Here is a 19,502-nt window from a genome sequence, read left to right on the forward strand (position 1 = left end):
CACAGAATTTTTGGATGAATTCTCCATTATTTTACAGGATTTTCGTTAAGCACGAAAGTAAGTGACAACGGACAAGTGTGATTATATACAGTGGAAATACAGTTTAAGTATCCACCTCTATAATGTAGAGGTAAAGACTCCACATAAGGGCACAGTCACATATGATATGAGGATAGACCTACAGTTCAACAAAGTACAACCGGGATGGAAAGTAGTCCAGGGCGTAATTAACACATGGTGTACACAACAATATCTACAATACATACACAAAGGGGGGGTTTTACATTTGTGTCACAGGAGATCTTATCGAAAGTCCTGTAAAATAATGGAGAATTCATCAAAAAATTCTGTGTTTTTGAAAAAAATGTATATGTTCAGAACCACGCAGCTGCTTGTAGGATCTCTCATCCTGATTTTTGTATATTTATATGTGTACCCACCTGGGTATATCAGGACCCCGCCAGGCGCCCTATTATTTACTACAGTGCTTTAATTAGTGCAGTACTTCACCTTTTAAATGGTGCCGACCATGTGTATTGAGCCAAGGTCTTCTCAAACAATTGCCCTGAGACATCACCTTACGGGGTGCAAAGTATCAGCCCGGTCTATGTGAAGTGCACTGAGATACCGTTTAGCTATGGCCAAGTGGTCGCTTCTGATACACTGCTCCTGGTCAGACATCCTCATCCTATACTGTGCACAGATCACCTTCTGTGCATTAGACATCACCTTTCATACTACGTGCAAGGGGTTATTCTGGTCAAAGGGAGGTGAACTGAGACCACGTCCCACAATGTTCAGGCATGGACTTGCTCTAAGGCAGATGCGCCGATGTATTTTCTAGAACGTCTGCGGACACCGCAGTGTAAGGGAGATATCCAGATACGTCATCCTACAATATTTATGGGATAGTTGCAGAGCATGAAGACATTTCTCTATGGACAGCGCTCAAGAGATTCCTGCAGTCTAATGGTCTAATGGAGGTAAGGTACTGGGACTCCCACTTGCAGTGAGCATGAAGCCACATACTCTAGGTGAGAGATACTAAATCATGGCACACATCAGTTAGTACTAAGCAAGGTTTACTGAGACATCCCACTGCAGTGTGCACGGCTACACGTTGGTGTAAGAGAGGTGCTCTAAGAAGTGTCATCTAGGACTAAGAGAGATATACTGAGCCATCCAAATGTGCATGGCCTCTGCGTACATCATGGAAAGATCTGCTAGGACCAAGAGAGGCTTACTGAGCCATTACGCTGCACTGTGCATAGTCTCTTTAATGTGCGAGGATCAGATAAGCCCAAGAGATATTTACTGTACCATCCTACTGCAATGTGAGTTGCCTCTTCATAGAAAGTGTGAGGAGCAGCTAGAGGCAACAGAGAATTACGGAGCCATCGTATTGCAAGGTGCATGGTCCTCTATTTACAATGTGCAAGGATCCATTAGGACTTGGAGAGATTTACTGAGCCATCCGATTGCAATGTGAGTGGCAACTGCAAACATATTGTGTGAGGATCAGCTAGGGCCAAGAGATATTTACTGAGCCATCCTACTGCATTGTGCATTACCCCTATCTACAATGTGTGAGGATCTGCTAGGACTATGAGAGATTTACTGATCCATCCTACTGCAAGGTGCATTGTCATCTACTTATAATGTGCGAGGATCAGTTAGGACTTTGAGAGATTTACTGGGCCATCCAATTGCAATGTGAGTGGCAACTGCACGCATTTTGTGTGAGGATCAGCTAGGGCCAAGAGATATTTACTGAGCAATCCTACTGCATTGTTCATGGCCCCTACCTACAATGTGTGAAGATCTTCTAGGACTATAAAAGATTTGCTGAGCCATCCTACTGCCATGTGAGTGACCTCTACATACAATGTCCGAGGATCAGAAGAGAGACCTCCTGAGCCATCCTACTGCAATGTGCATGGCTTCATCCATCAATGTGCGAGGATCAGATATGACTCTGAGAGATTTATGAAAGATTTACTGAGACATTTACTGAGACATCCCGCTCAAATTTGCATGGCTGCTATTTATGCAAGATTTACTGAGCCATACTACTGCATTTTGAATGCCTTTGTGCAGGAATCAGCTAGGACTGTGAGACAGCCATGAGGGATTTACTGAGCCATCCCACTCCAATACGCATGGCCTCTACCTAAGTGAGATTTACAGAGCCATCCCTTCTAATTCGCATGGCCTCTACCTAAGTGAGATTTACTGAGCCATCCCACTCCAATTCGCATGGCCTCTACCTAAGTGAGATATACTGAGCCATCCCACTCCAATTCGCATGGCCTCTACCTAAGTGAGATTTACTGAGCCATCTTACTGCATTGAGCACAGGCCCACTCGAGTTCAAGGGGCATGCTCTAAGAAATGGCACCCTAATGTGCCGGGGTCATCTCCAATGCATTGATACCCCTGCCTACAATCTGCGGTGTAATAGAGCGGTCCACTGCACTGGCTTATGGAGAGCCCTGATTGTTACCGAAAAAACGAATATTGGAGGTGCGGAAATTCAGGAAAAATCATAGCATGTAGGATTCCATACAAGACATGCACAATCTGTTGAGCCGTCAGCAGGTAAAGTTGAACAGGAGGCTCGTGAGTGACACATTAATGACATGTAGCGTTCATCTGTTGAGCTATCAGGGGTGACCCTATGGAGTGGGTACGCCGAGCAGACTTCCATGTTTATTTCTCGTCCTCTTTTTGTGTTCTTTTTACCCTTTCGATTTCTCTGTCATTAGGCTTAGATTTAGGTACACGAGGATGGCTGCAAGAACACCATTAATATTTTAATAAGGCTCTGTTACTGTTGTACTGCTTCTGATCGAGCCAGCCTGTTTTCTTACACCTCTTGTGTACCTTGATGTTTAATAATGTGTGATGCATTGCTAAATTTAAGCATCAAAAGATGTAAATATTCCCATGCATGAAAGTTGGATTAACTCAAGAGTTCAGCAGCAAAGTGTTGCAGTGGTATTTCTAGTGGCTTTTTAATGTGCAAATCGTATACAAAGAAACCCAACCATGTACATCACAGAGCAAGCCTTCCGAAATGTCCACAATAGAAGGTTTGACGTGGGCATTTTCTCTCCCAGCACAGAGCAGCACCTTGCAAGGGTACTCAAGGGCCTCGGTGTGCTTATAAATAGCCCCCTTTCTGGGGGTTTAAGGAAGAGCAAAGTTCTGCCCTCTGGTAGCCATCCTCTGCGCTTAGTTGTATCAGTCATCTACAACTGCCCATGATGATTCTGCCCCTTAACCTCCATTTTGAGAAAGGGTGATGGTTACAACCAACAGGTCACCCAAGTCACATCTCTGGGCTGCAGGCGCAGCCAAGCTTCTTGGTCCCATTTTGTATGCCAGCACGGCTAAGTCCCTGAGATTTGCCATTGGCCTTGCACTAAGGAGTCTAGTGTCAGAGTGCACTTGGGCCATGTGGATTCTACAGCAGCATACCAGCATTGCCCAAGTGAGCGTTCCAACACCATTGCCACTCGCATCACTCTCCGCCTACGTAGGTGTGTACCCTCATCCTATCCTGTGACTCAGATCAGAAGGAGGGCAATGCTATAGATGGAGTAGCACCTACTCACTCTACTGTCTGCCTAAGCATAGAATACACTATTGGACATCTTACTACGGTACTAAGGCAGCCCCGTGTGCAGAGGACAGTCACCCATAACACCAGGTGATGTTAAAGCTCATAACAGGAGAAGAGAAGAGAGAAAGGAATGGGGGTAGGGGGCATAGCAGAGTAAGGCCTGTGCGCAGGGTTGGGGCCTGAATGAATGTCTCCTTCTACACTGTTACTTGCTTTCCCCTGCTCTCCTGATGGGTCCCACTCTATCCCTGGCACACTCTGTCGCGGATGTCCATGGCCCTTCCTGTGCTGGGGGAACTCTACGCTGCTTGCTTCTGGGGTTCCTGCTTGAGGGCGCTCCTGCGGTCTAGCTTGCTCATAACCTGGGTAATGTCCACCGTGTTGGCGGCTTCCTTGGCTCTGGCCTCTTCCTCCAGTTGCCTCAGGATCACAGGACTGGGACTCGAGCGTCGGTGACGGCGCATGAAAGGGAAAGTACTGAAATGAGAGACAACAAAAACAGGCACATTATAATACTCTGCACGGTGTACTTGCCTTTAAGATCATCAATCAATCAATCAGACAAAACTGAAACAACTTCCAAACAAAGGAGACAGGAAGTTAAAGAGCTCCATGTGTGGCAGTGGAATTATGTCCGAAGGCCGGTTGCAAAAGGCTGAACCTGCGGATTACAGGCAAAAGAGTTGCACTCTGCGGGTTCTTCCTTTTGTAACTGGACCTCTGCTGGTCCCTTTTAGGGTGTCCCCCCGAACCCTCCTCTGCTTCACTGCACCCTCCACCACCCTCCACCCTCACCCCCCCCCCCCTTACCTACTGCGGGCTCTGGCCTCTGGCTGCTTCCTTCTCGCGGTCTGGAAACCGCACACCCGGAAGCCCAACGCACAGCACGTTGTGCCTTTGTGCGCATCCTTTTGAGCCTCATTCTTCTGGGGCTGTGGTATCTAGACTGCGAGTGTTTGCCATTTGTAATGATCTAGTTTTGAAGTCTCAGATGTAGTCTAAAGTTGCCTGCTGGCCCATATTTTTTTACCTAAAATGTCTTTCTGACTTTCTCCCATGAAATGGGGTTCTCACTAACTGGCTGCTCTGCTTTCCATTTTATTCTCAGGCTCAAAGAATAGGCATTGGCAAACCCAAAAGGGTTGACTTTTCCATAGGAATGTGTTATGCATTTTGAAGGCACTGAAATAATTGGACCACTTTGTCATAAGATTGCAACAGCTAGCAAATGGTGCTAGTACCAGGGTATAGTAAGGCAGTGTCTGCAAAGGCCTATATGATGCCTATACAAGAGGCAGAACAGTTGGCTTTGACAATGCTTTTGTTTATACGTGGAATTCGGTGCACTGAACAGATACAAGGACACACATATTGATTCTACATCAATAGGCTGAAGGCACACTTGGTTAAGACATTTTTGTTACACCAGGAGGTAGTTTACAGCTGCACATAAGCCCTTACCTTTTACGTAATTGCCTAGAAATACCAATGGCATCCCTTTAAAAGCACAGAAATAGCTTAAAGAAATTCTACGGGGTGTGTGATTAACACTGTGAGGAGCAAGCAGTAGGTGGCAATGGCCACAGGGACTATCATGGCCACAGGTTTTCAATCGGTGGGTGCAAAACCAAACAACATCGACAGGCTTTGTGTCTGTCCCTCCTCCCACAATGTCCCACTTTATCTTCATCTCATGTTCATAACTTTGGCTTATAGGCAGTTCTTACAGTGCCACCTAATAGCCAAAACTAAAACCACAAGTGTCGGGGGATGCTGCTTCGCATCGTTCCTCCCTTAAACGATGGCTTCACATTTTGTTATCATAAAGTCATCTCTCCCGCAATTGTAAGCACAGAAAAAAATTAGACGTACAATTATTATGACTGTTTAATTCCACTTTTCTAATACAGGTCAAGTCAGAAATATGCAGAAAAACAGATACTAAGGCAATGTCACACTTTTAAACAAAACAATGTAACAACCCAATTTACAAAAGAAAACTACACTTACATCCAGTGGAAATGTGTGAATTGCTCCTCCATCTCTGAGCCCTTGTGAATGGGCCTGTAAAGACCTGTCAATAATCATATACCTATTCACAAAGGGTCAAGGAAATGTGTTGGCATTACCTTTGTATTTCATTGGGTGCAATTTACCCATGTGCAAATTATACATCTAAAGTGGGTGTAAGTGCTGCATTCATTTTGCAAATCAGTCCCTATATTTTAGTTTGGGCTATTAGGTGGTGCTGAAAGCGTTGCCTTTAAGCCAAAAGTATTGTCATTATAATAAGAGCTTTAACATAAGAGCTTCAAATATGGGCTTTGAATGAGGGTCTGTAATACTTTCAATGGAGATGACATTTGAGGAGGGATACACAGTGTACTTGGTGTTGTTTGGTTATGGATCCCTCCCATTCCCTGCCCCTAGCCATGCTAATCCCATCCATTCCTACCCATCTCTGAACTCTTTGAGCTCTGCGCTCTTCCATGCAGGTAGCCATCTTCGATGACTGTCTCTAACAAAGTTCTCTGGAAACAAGCCAAAACTAGCGGCCATCTTTGAATGGGAAACATGCTATGCATCTTCCAAATAAAATGATACAGTGTTTAAAATAGCTAAAATAATTAGCATTTTGAGAGCTTGTTGTGATTTGCAATAAAATGAGGGCTTGTTTTGGTAAGCTGCCACTATAGTGACTTGATATTCAGGATTTATTTCAGGGAGGTATCTAATCTTTTGGTCCTGTGTTCCCTGCTTCACTTGTTGATGCTTCATCTTGTTTCTGTACGGGCGCTTTCAGTCCCGTTATAGATTACTCTGTTGCTGTTACTTTAACATCAGTGGTTTTGATTTGCCATACCGCTTGCAGGGTAAAGGGCTTATTTTTCCTTTCAATGACCGCTGCCTCCCCTTCTTACTTTCACTTAGTTGGGCTTGTGCTCAGGCACTCATGTTCATCGTCTCCACACTGTCCCTGTATCTCTTGTTTTGAGCTCTTTTAGATTATCTGCTGCTTGCTCTCATTATGGCTCTACGGTTCACCTATCCCCTTTCTTGTTGTGCCCTTGGGGATGCTCAGATCCCGTTTGTGGTCCGTAACCTGCCACTGGCTAAGCTCACTGTGTGTGTGTTTTTTTTTTTAATGTTTATTTCGCCACCTCCTCCACCTTTCCCCTTTCGCCCACATTCTACAACATATCACTGGGTTTTACATTTGGTGTTGGAATAGCAAATCCAACTCTCATCCAATGCTCTGTTTCGCAACGAGCGTTTCTGGCTTTTCTTTTTTAAACCACCTTAATAAACCCTTTCATGGCACTGTTCATGAAACTGATATCTTCAAATATACATTCATAACCTCTCTTCATAAATAAGCCCTGTGGTATATCCACCCCAGCCATGTGTGCTTGTAATGTTTCCTAAACTGAAAGCATTTTGAAGGAATACAAAAGCTCTTTGAGAAAAATAAAATCTTTAGAGAGAACACCCTTACGTGCTTCTAATATAATGCACATTTTATTTTTTTTAATTACATTTCCAGCAAGGAAACAGTCGTATAATGTAAATACAACTAGCCCAAGAAGAGAGAGGAGCAAGGAAACAGTCTCTCAGCACCGCTGGGCATGTTTTAAATGTCTTTAAAAGTTCTTCTTATCTGATGTACAGCGAGAGACGCTACTACTGACTGGTATCTGAGCGCTCAACTAAATAAGGCAGCAGAACTGAGAAGTACTAAGGAGAGTAGTTAGTTAAAACAGGGATGTTTTAGATGTTTTCGCCTGAAGGCCAGCACAGTATGGTGATTTTGGGTATCTTCTCACAGGGCATTCTAAAGCTTCTAAGCCATAACCTCACCCTTCCTGCCAAGACCCTTAGACGGTCTAAAGCAGTTAATGGTCATCGTATAACAGGAAGTGCTATTGAGGCTGAGAAGAGGAGTGCCACTTCCAGCAGACTTTAACTTAGATTGGGGCATGACCAAGAAGAGCTTTCGCAAGACCATTAAACACAGCCCTGTCTTTTACTCACAACCAATGCATCTTCCTTAATACCAGAGCGATATGGGCATATCTAGCAGTATTGGTTACAATCCATGCCGCAGTGTTTTGCACAACCTAAAGTTGGTGCAGAATGCACTGAGACACCCCAGCATATAGGGAATTGCATTAGTCCAGCGTAGAGCCATCGTTTGCTGGAGCAATGGTAGTGTGTTGTTTCTCCAGTGATAGCGGTCTAAATGCTTGAGAAGAATCTGCGGAAATGAGGAACAAGGAGCACCTTGTTCACTAGGGAGGGTCCAGGGAAAGAGTGGTACCCAAGATGAAACCTACATATTAATGTGGGCTATTAGGTGCCACTGAAAGCTCTACTTTTAAACCAAAACTATTGGTTTCGTTATGCAGATATCTTTTCCAGCAGCATATAGATATGTGCATGTGCGTTCTGTTTGTCAGAATGGGCACCGTTAATCAAGACGCCTTCTATATAGAGACTCCATTGTTTTCATAGGCACCGTAACAGACTCCAGCTTGGAGCTTCCTCTCATTGTAATGTTGGTAACGCTGCCCCACAAGTTGAGGGAATACTTGTAGCAGGCAAATGCATTTACCCCTTATATTCTATATTCTAATCTCAACAGTAACCCACTTATAATTTTGAGCTGACAACATTATTCAATTTTGAGTCTTGGCACAGTGTTGTTATAGGTAGGGTGCAAAAGGTCGTAGCCACACACAAGTCACTTGCCCCTTTTGTGACTGGAGGGCAGTGCAATTACGCGTCCGAGCACACTCTGCTTAGTGCTTATGTACAGGTCTCTCTTGTCCAGTTGCACTTCCGGTTCTGGTATGCCTGGTCGTTTTCTTCACTCTCTGTTTTAGTTACCCTTTTCGGAAAGTACATCAGCAAAGTGGGAGCTCGCCCGGTCATTGATGCCACAGCATGCCAGATGCATTAGTGCCAGCACAGTTGAAAGAATGAGGTCTTCTCCTCTCAACTTGAGAGCCGTGTCATGATATAATATCACTGACCTTTTTAGTGTGTGCGTGCATATTGTGTCTTTATTTGGCCTAACAGTGACACAAGGAGGTATTTACAATGATGTGCATTCTTTGCTGAGCATGGCTGTTTTTTCTAATCATTCTTTTATGTTCACTGTGCGACTTCTTCGATTCTTCATTCTTGTATGTTCACTGTGCGACTTCTTTGATTCTTCATTCTTGTATGTTCACTGTGCGACTTCTTCGATTCTTCATTCTTGTATGTTCACTGTGCGACTTCTTCGATTCTTCCCCCTTCAGAATGACTAGATCTTCCAGATTTTGAATCATCCAGTCTTAAAGTCCATGATTCAGATCGTCCGCCGCATTATAGCCCAAAAATGCAATGGGTGGAAGGTTTTGAATTAATCATAACCTTTGGCAGTGCTCTGGGTCCCAGCTTTGTATCCTGTCTGTGCCATTGCAGTAGGGGAGCAGCCCTATGCACATTTTTAGTTTGGGCTATTAGGTGTCTCTTGTGACACCTACAAGCCGAAACTATTGCATTGGACTACAGATAGGGAGGAATGATATATAATGAGGGACCCATAGTCTAAAGGTGTTTAGAGTACAGATAGGGCAACATGCCACCTGAGGAGGGACACAACGTTTTTAGTTGTTTGTTTATTTTCCTACCAATTGACTGGGCATGCTAATCCCTATGGCCCTTCACACCCAGATCCTATGCCTCCCAAACCAAAACACCTCCTTGTGGGTATTTGAGCTCACTTTAATCCAGCCTTACCATCCAACTGTGTGCTCGAAATGCTTGCTTGTGGTTTTACAAAGCAGCCATGTAAGAGTTAATGGCTTAATTTAGAGTTGTAAACCTGCTATTGTGATAAAACCAGGTCGCTCAATTTATGAGCAATGCATGTCCTTCTCTGGAGTCTTGTTACAAACATTGCCAAACACCAATAGTTTTGCCTAGTGTAGAAGTATTAGGCATTTGGCAGGTAACAAAAGCCCAAACTATTGGCATTGTCAATGCTTGTTTTAGATGAAACAGCGAGGGGCAGGGGGTTGATCCAAAAAACGAGCTGTATCTGCAAATCGTATGTTATGACATTGGCTGAAAAACCAATAATAGGTTGGGAGACATCTGCTTTCCCGAATATCCCTATTCATCCATTCAGAATGTATTTCTTGAATCACTAAGCTGGCGCTTGTGCTTTAAATAGTCATGATATATCTATTATACACTCACGTATACATGGATAACATGTAGGTGGCATTACCTGCCATGTTCTGCACTCATTGTGATTTTAAACACGTCTCTTTCTTTGCCAGTGCCTCTGTCTGTCTACTATGGAACGGGTGCAGTTTGAAGCTGTCCTGCCTTTCCACCACATGGTTGATTATTTAGCTTTTAGCATGCCTTTGTACTGGTTCCTCTTCACTGGGCCTCATCATCTGCGCTAATAGCGTTACCGCCAACAGGTTCAGCGCTATTAGCGCTGGATACAGGGTTGGGCGGTAACTGTAATTCCCCATTGGGTCCATTGGACCGAATTGGGGATTTTTTCGGCGCAATTAGCTAGAAAATGGGAATTGTTTTCCCCGACGCGTTAACCCCCAGCTCTGAGCTGTGCGTAAATGCTGTCAGACTCGTGATTGGGCAGACCCTGAAATGTGGCAGTAATAGCGTTACTGCCGCATTTAAGGGTTACCGCCAAACTCGTGATGAGGCCAACTGTCTTTTATGAGGGTGAGTCATGTGCAGGAAACATGCAACCTCACAAGTCTGTTAAATGTTCAAAGCCCTCCCACTGCCATGAAGTATACAAATGCTAGCCAAACATCCATACTTTTGTTTGTGTATTTCCCCCGATTAAACACTGTGGTGGGGCTGGATTCTGCTCTGTATCTAGCTATGTCTCCTAAAAGTATTGCTATCTTTTGATCTCAGTTGATTTTTTGATATACTGTGAAGAATTCCTGTGATTCAGTCCTGGATGTCCAGTGCTAACCTGAAGCTCTGAAAGACAGATTTTCAGGATGACTCACCAAAGGTCTATGTATATTCAACCAGATCAGCCTGACATTCATCAAACTGCACTGGCACCCAATGAAAGCACTTATCAATTTCAAATCCTGCTGAATCCTCTACTAGTCCATCACCATCTAGTCCCCAACTATCTCTGGATGCCTACAATCCACCAGAAGCAAGGATGTGTGCAGACATGAACTACGTTGTTCCTGGAAGGAAAGTACCAGAAGAAAGGCCTTCTCTGTCTATACCTCCCGACCCTGGAGCATCCTCCCGTCGACATCAGTGTCTTGATTCCCCAGAAGACTTAACACCCCACTTCCACCTCCCTTAAATCTCTAATTTCACTGACAGAGCAGATGCTGGCAAGCTACTACTTATGGGGAGTTGTAGACCAAACCTATTTTGTGATACATGTGAAAAGAAAAAGGCCTCAGTGTGAGGGAGTATTAGGTGCAGTAACCTCACTGGAAGTGTATGTTAAACCCCCCTCCTCTTCTTCCTCCTTAGAGGTTGTGTCCCTTATGGAGGCTCAGGAGAGATCCATATGTTTAAACCCCCTTTGTTTGTGTGGGAAGATAACTATGTTGTGGACATTGATAGTCCACCCTATCTCAAGTTCAGTCTGCACTGGTCACATCTTGTAGGTATCTGTAGACTGAACCCAAGCTAGTGTCGGAGGCTTTGTTTTTCCTTGGAGTTGTTGGAATGCGACCCTGGGGTGCAGGTTACACCTACCCCCTGATCAAGATGTGCCACATAGGAGTAGCCAACATCTGTTCTGGGATATCATCTTCTGTCCAGGGCCTTGCTTAAGCCCAGTCCTTACTCTGCCTTCTCAAACCCTCTCCCTGATGTTGTGGGTGGTGATTCCTGTCTTGCAATATGCATGCCATGAACAAAAGTGAATAGACTCCATAACTTGAATGTCTCCGCACGCAGACTTGAAAGCCTGCTGTGCTGGATGAGTGGTGCTTCACTGATGATGGACATTCTTGGGCCTGTCTTGTATGTTCATTTTGAGAAAGAAGTAATGTTTCTTGCCCCGTAGTAAATGTTTAATGCCTTTTTAGGTCATAGGAAAGTCTTTCATGTAGGATGTTACAGTGTGCAATATGTGTGAGGATGACTTGCATGTTTTATAAGCATACCAGCTGCTACATCAACTTTGTAATCCTTTTCTGCATGGTGTGATTAAATACCATGTTTTAGGCTAGAGGAAGAGACTCTGGTGACCCCCTAGGGCTGTGGACCAGCAAATTGTCCTATGATTTAGGCCCCGCAATAGGTATACAATGGACCCCCCACACCCCGGCCTTCAGGCCCATCCATAAGCTTGTGCATTTGCCTGAAACCCATCCCCACATCCCTTCAGTGCATCGTATAAAGATTTTGCATTTTGTGATTTATATAGTATTTTTATAAAAGTGCTGTACAAGCCGAGAAGGGGTGGTACAATACATATGAGTAATGACAATGAGTAAACCATAATTAATGTAATACCTGCCTAAGACCATTACCTCATTCAATTCTCCATTCCTACCACGCCTACTCATAAAACCTTAACTCATGCCCCACCCACTAAAGTAAGAAGTTCCAAAAAACTCACTGCTTCCAACCTCGCCCCTCTCCTCGACATCCCTGAACTCAAGCCTCCTTTCATCCATGACCCCACCTCTCTAGCCAACATCTACTCCAGCACACTCACTCAAGCCATCGATCTCATTGCCCCTCTAGAAGAAAAAAAAGGAAAAAAATCATTGCACTGCAATTCATGGTTCACTGAAGAACTATCTGACCTTCGCACCAAGAAACGCAAAGCCCTATCCAGATGGCAAGCAGCACCTAATCAATCCTCACTTAAAGATTTTAAAGAGATCTCCTTGACCTACAAAAAAGCCATATTCCATGCTAAATCCGAATCCTACAATCAGAGAATTATTAATGCCAGCTCCAAATCAAGAGAAATATTTTCCATATTCAAAGAACTCTCCACACCGGCCTCCGTCCCAGATGAAATCATCAAGGATGAAGCCTGGTGCACAGGCATCCAGGCTGCCCTCCTCAATAAAGTTAAAACTCTCCAAGACAAAATAGCCTCACAACGCAAAGCCCTCAACACCCCCACCTGCTCACCCACACTCTCCACCAATAACGCTCTCTCACAAACACCCCTCTTTGCCTTTAGAGAAGTCTCAGAAACGGAAGTTAAAGACCTCCTCAAAAAAATTAAACCTTCCACCTGCAAAGGGGATATCTGCCCACCTTCACTAATCAAAGAGTGCTCAGAATCCCTCACCCCCATCATTACAGCCTTCATCAATGCCTCCTTCGCATCTGGAACTGTACCACATTGCCTAAAAGAAGCTTGGGTCCGCCCGCTCCTGAAAAAACCCCCCCTCAATCCTTCCTCCCCTAACAACTATCGCCCCATCACCACCGTCCCCTTTCTCCTCAAAATCTTAGACAAAGCCGCTCACAATCAAATCCAACACTACCTGGAAACCAACTCCATCCTAGGCAAAAGACAATCAGGCTTCCGCAAAAGCCATGGGACGGAAACTGCCCTTCTAGATTTAAAAAATCAAATTACCAAAATAATGGACACAGGCAAACCTGCTCTCCTCCTTCTGCTCGACCTCTCTGCAGCATTTGACTTGGTCGACCACAGCATTCTCACATCTCACCTCCTCAATGCTGCACACTTCTCTCACAAGGCTACCACTTGGATCACATCCTTCCTTGAAGGTAGGGCCATGAAAGTGTACTCAGACCAGGACAGCGCCCCCCCCACCACTATAAACTGTGGTGTCCCACAAGGATCCTGCACTGCTCCAACCCTCTACAACCTATTCACCAAACCCCTCTTTGATTTACTGGACTCCCTCAACATAGCGTACACAAATTACGCAGATGACACGCAAGTTCTCCTCCCCCTCTCCGGAGACTACGACCTAGACTCAGAAGCCCTCCTCAAAATCTACTCGACCATCCAAACCTGGATGGCTATCAATGGTCTCTGCCTAAACGGAGACAAAACCGAAATCATCATCCTAGCCCCCAACGAAACACTAACCAAACTTAGCCCCAGCTATTCTCACATGCTCATCGACAATATTAGCATACCTGTCTCCTCCACAGTCAAGACCCTAGGAGTCTACATTGACGCCACACTCTCAATGACAAGACAAACCAACGCCATCGCCTCAGCTTCTGCTCTGACTACCAAACTCATCTACGCCATAAAACCCTACCTCACCACGCCTAACTGCCTCTCCATAGCCAGAGCTACCATAGGAGCCAGATTGGACTACTGCAACGCCCTCCTGGCAGGCACATCGTCAAAGAACCTAAACAGACTCCAAATAGTGCAAAACAATGCCCTCCGCGCTGCACTACACATTCCCAAAACTGAACATATTTCACAGGCCAGAAGACTTGTCCACTGGCTCCCAGTTAAGGAAAGAATCAACTTTAAAATCCTTACTCTCACACACATGTGCATCAATCATACAGCACCCCCCTACCTATCTGAAACTATAACTAAGAACTCTTCCACCCGTCCCAGAAGAAGCCACCATGCCAACCAACTCCGAGTACCCACTGTAAAAAGAGCCAAAGCCGGCGGCATTGGGTTCCCACACATAGCTCCTAAGCTCTGGAATGCCCTCCCTAACGCCCTCAGAGCAGAACCCTCTCTGTACTCCTTTCGCAAATCTCTCAAAACCACTCTATTCAACTAACTCCATCCTTCCTTCACCCACTCCAGCTCGCACACGTCTGTTTCGAAATATGTCTGATACGTAACGTGCATTGTAATGAAAACTGCTTTGTTGTAACCACCTTCCTTCTACGGTAACCAGACTATGTATGTCCTCATGTAACAGCGCCATGATGCCCCCGGGCTGATGTGCGCTTTAAATAAATCCGAATAAATAAAATAATATAAAATAAGAATCACACAGCAATAAAAAAAGACTTTAGGCGGCACTGATAAACAGCAAGAGAAGGTTAGGCACAAATGTATGGGAGACAATTCCAATGTTTAAGGGTCAAGATGGAAAAGGAGTGAAAGTGAGAGGTGGCACATGGTCGTTTTGGGGAGGAATTGGTCTCAAGAATGAAGAGCACTAGGGGGAAGACAGTAAGAAATCAGAAGGGCAAGATACTGGGGGCCAGAACATGGGTTTATTTGAAAACACATTTCAAAAGGTAATTTTGTGGCATAAGACTGGAACCACTAAGCGCTTGTCAGTACTATGACATGAACTGTATTAAATATTAATCCTCTAAGTAAAGGTTAACACTTATTTGTTTCTCTGGTGAAGATGCAGCGGGCGGTTGTGATGGTTTGGGCCCATGGCTAGGGTGACCAATACGAAATTAAGTACAACGGATTCACAACCACACTGTGCATACACGTGGAATTCAAATGGATAGAGTATTTAATGCAAATGAAAACAGCTGACATGTGTTTCCACCACAAGGTCTTCCTCCAGGCTTAACTGTGTTCTGTTCCCCCACTTGTTACATTATGTTATGTTATTTGGCATTTAGATAGCGCTCTATATATCATTGGAATGATCTCAAAGCGCTGGTAGGTTGAACGCCCCCGGGGACCGTAGTACAGGTCAGTTAAGAGAGTAAGCTGTCGTAGAGTGTCTTAGGGTACTTGGGTGCACCAGTTATGTGTACAGCTGATGCAATTGCCTGATGGTAGCTGCAGCCTAGCATTAGGTGTGGTGGTATTGATATCAGTTGAATGTGTGCAGTCTGGAGGGTGGACACCCAGACTGGTTTCTGGCTGCGTTAGGCATGTGTTGGACGCGTATGTGTGCAGCTAGGCTGGTAGTCATGGGATGTAGCTGCGTTGTATTAGAAAGATGAGGTGTTGGTGGAGTAATGTTTGTATGTGAGCAGCTAGCCCGAAATTCATTGAGGGGTGTAGCTGCACTCAAATTGTGTGATGGTGTAGAATAGAGAGTAAGCATAGTGATATGGGAGGTGTGTGTTTGGGTGGAGTTAAGATCTAAGGAGTTCCCTATTCCGAGTTTCAAGTGCGCGTTTGCTTAATAGTGACTTAATAAGAGTATTCAATGGCTTCATTGCTCGGGATCTCATTAAACATTTGTCATCGGTTGTAAGGACTCAGTCGCTTCAGATGGTCATAGTCGGTATTACGGAAAGAACCATGTTTTTAGAGCTTTGCGGAATGTCATATGGTCTTGGGTGTGTCGAATATGTGGGGGGAGTGAGTTCCACAGAATTACGGCCAAGTTTCAGAAAGCGGATCCTCTGATCCTGACATGGTTAGAGGTTGTAATCACTAGAAAGAGGGCAGGGCTTGATGTTAGGGTAAGAGATGGGTGGTAGGGTTTTATCTTTTCTTGTAGATATGTTGGGATGGTTTTGTGCACTGCAAGGTGAGTGATGCATAGGGTCTTGAAGGTGGCCCTCCGTGTGACTGGGAGCCAGTGGAGGGTATGTAGAGCAGATGAGATGTGGTCTCTTTGACCCAGGGAACTAAAGTGTACTGTTTTGAGTAAATGATATCACCAGCAATTGCGCAGTTCTCAACTCAGTCTAACTTCGCTAACAGATTGCTGTGCATTCACTCTCAAGAGAGACACGTCTCGGCTGTTTTGATTTGCATTAAATACTCTATCCATTTGAATCCCAAGTGTATGCACAGTGTGCTTGTGAAACAGTTGTACTTTATTTGAAAACAATACAGAGGAAATAAAAGAGTAGTCAAGAGTCAAAGGAAATCCAAGATGTGGATAGAAGAGAGTAAAGAAGAAAGACATGAGATGAGAAGAGAAATGGAAAAGAGTCATAACAGCAAAATTATAAATACAACATAGAAGAGCAAGTTGATAGATGTAGAGACCAATTAAAAGGTCTGAACAGTAGTGAGGATGGGAAAATATGAAGGCGGAGAGAAGCAGAGTCATGAAAAAATAAAAAAGAATGAGCTCTGCGAATAATATAGAGGTGAAAAGGACAAATGTGTGCTGCATTAGAAATATGGTTAGAAGGGGAACAGTAGAATCAAACAGGAGACCACCATTCCTAACGATGTACCGATAGGGATGGAAGACTGGTGAAAGAAAGGTGTGGGAGGAAGTTGGATGAGAGAATGAAGAAGGAAGGAAAAGTGCTTCAGTGTTGGGGGATTTAGATGAATAAACAAGAATTCAATCCGATATGGAAAGTGAAGAGGCAATTCTAAAGGGTGGCATGGATCTCGTCAGAAATGGAAGAGAAAGACAAATAGATTTCTGAAGCATCAGCATAGGAATAACTGGATATGTTAAAGGAAGAGATTAGTGAATAGAGAAGGGTAGAGTAAAGAGAAAAAAGTAAAGAGAAAGAAGGCGGGGACCCAAAACAGAGCTCTGGGGGACACTAAACTGTAAAAGGAATGAGGAGGAAGATTTTCCAGCCCAGGACACAGAGTAGGACCGACCACACAAGCAGTAGCTGAACCACTGAAGTATGGAATGGAGAAGCCCAAAGAAGAAAGAACAGATAGGAGAGTTTGGTGATTGACAGTGTCAAAAGCCATGTAGAGATCAAGAAGAATAAGAATGGAAGAGTGTTTAGTTTGAAAAAAGGAAATGACGGATTTGAACATGTGTAGAAGAGCAGTTTTGGTGGGATTCATAGGCCAAAATCCAAATTGGTGAAGAGGAACTGTAGTGTGCTAGTCCATGTACGAAGATACTTGGGAGAATTCCACCTGATTCCGAACCTTGTAGAGATAAGACTGAAGAAAGGTACCATAGAAGAGAGGAGTATAGGGAAAGATTTTTTATTTTTAAATGGAGACTGAAGACATGCCTGAAGTCGGATGGAAAACAGTAGATGAAAGAGACATGAAGAAAAGAGAGGTTAAGACAGAAACTAGCTATGAAATACTCTAGATATCAGATGAGAAGGAAGCGTGCCAGAAGGTGATGCAGTAGGGTGGGTGCGGTCCAAAAAGGAAGAAATATCAGAATCTTAGAGATAGTTGTAAAAGGTAGGATATAAAACAGGAGAAGGAGAAGGCAGACTTTAGACGACATAGACGGGGCAAAGGAAAAACACAAGAGGGTAACTTTAGTAGAAAAATACAGGGACAAGTTAGAAGTGGAAAGGGAGGAAGATAACGAGGGATCGGGAGAATGTGAAGACAAGATGCCATTATAGAGCTAAAACAGGTGACAGCAAGAGTGCAAGATCAGAAAAACATTGTTTCTTATCTGAGAATAGAGAAGTAGCTTAGGAATATTGTACAGCAGAAAGAGAGCAAAGATCATCGAGAGATTGAGTTTTCTTCCAGCAGTGTTCCACACGGCGAAGGAACTGCTGACGCGAGATAAAGATTGTAGAGAGTCAAGGCTGGGGAGGTTTATGGGAGGGATGAAGGGATGGGAGGGGAGAAAATAATCAAGAGTAGAATGAAGGGATGAGATAAGAATTCCTTTATCTAAAACAGATCAAAAGTCCAGGATTACATGGTCTGGAGAACCGCTACTGCAGGCCTCTGTGAACTTCATGATAGAAAAATTGACACCTTGTTCATAAAATACAAAATTCCATGAGCAAACAAACATTCTACGGCCCCATTCACAATGACTCATTAATGCCAAGAACTTGGTATTTCACTTGTGTGTCAAAGACCAATCTTCTGACTGCTCATGACTCACATGGGCACTGGCAACTCATAAATCAAAATCCAAAACAACAGGCTGGTGTCAAGTAATCAATGAAGATCATGATTCAGAAAGGAGGATAGAGGGATAGGACCAGAGGACGTAGAACATAGAGAATAGGAAAGGGACATGCAGTAACGGTCAGGAGTACAAAGGGAAAAGCAGAAACAAGGAAAGAGGAGTAAGAGAAAATCAGATCAAGAGAAGAACCAGAGATATGAGTTGGAGGAGAGAAAAACTGATTAAGATTAAAAGAATCCATTATAGAAAGAAAAGATCATGAAGAATAGGTAATAAGAAGCTTAAAATGAAAGGGAAAAGAGTAGGCGAGAGGAACAGAAACAGCAAAGGAACACTATCTTCACAAGACAAAGACAAAGGGACGATAAATGATAAGAAAAGAAAGACAATGAGATTTAGAAAAAGAAATTAAAGGATGATAAAAAGAAGAGAAGAAAAGAAAGGGAGAGAAAGAGGAGGAATACGGGAGGTCCATGATGAGTCAAAAGGAGTAACCATTGGGCCACCAGTGCTGGAAGTCTAAGGGGAGTGGGAAAACAGTCTGAAAAATAGTCAGAGAAGCAGGAGTTGAGGTGCTGAAAGGGGAAATCAAGACCTCTGTCAAGCAGAGAAATTGGACATTGAGGCAGAAAAAGAATTCCTTAGTGGAGGAGGTTTTGCTGCACAAGGAATATTCTAGAGTGCAACAGAAAATCATGGAGAGAGATCAAAATCAGCAGTATAAAAAATATTAGCAGGATTTCTGCATTGAAGAGAATGAGAAGGCATAGAAGATGAACAGGGAAATATAGTAATATAATGAGTCGGGATGAAAAGAAGAAGTACAAAAATTGAAAATGACATAAGGAGCATAATAACAGCTGCAGCCTAATGAACTTGAGATGGACCAAGTTGGGCCTTGATTGCATATGGCACCAAAGAATAGAATTAGTTTTTGTCAGAAACACAACTCCAAGACATAGAAATGCTGATACAAGATGACAAGGGTTGCTGTGGGAAGGAATGCAAGAATGGTAAAGGATTGGTCACAGAAGAAAAAGTCAATGTACCCCAGGGGCGATACTCAGCACAAATAGCGACGATGACAGATGGACATACAGTCTGTGCGAACAGTCGCTTTAAGA

The 19,502-nt window shown here is 43.9% G+C and overlaps 1 protein-coding gene across 1 annotated transcript in view; it reads right to left on the reverse strand.

The window, feature by feature from the left end:
* Window positions 1–19,502, reverse strand: part of RGS9 (regulator of G protein signaling 9) — a 1,220,104-nt gene that overhangs the window by 174,900 nt on the left and 1,025,702 nt on the right. Inside the window, exon 17 of the mRNA XM_069655056.1 lies at window positions 3,988–4,102. Coding sequence (XP_069511157.1) covers window positions 3,988–4,102 — 115 coding nt within the window. The remainder of the gene's footprint in view (window positions 1–3,987; window positions 4,103–19,502) is intronic.

The sequence above is a fragment of the Ambystoma mexicanum genome, chromosome 3q (genome assembly GCF_040938575.1).
Source record: "Ambystoma mexicanum isolate Mex_15411 chromosome 3q, UKY_AmexF1_1, whole genome shotgun sequence".
Lineage (NCBI taxonomy): Eukaryota > Metazoa > Chordata > Amphibia > Caudata > Ambystomatidae > Ambystoma > Ambystoma mexicanum.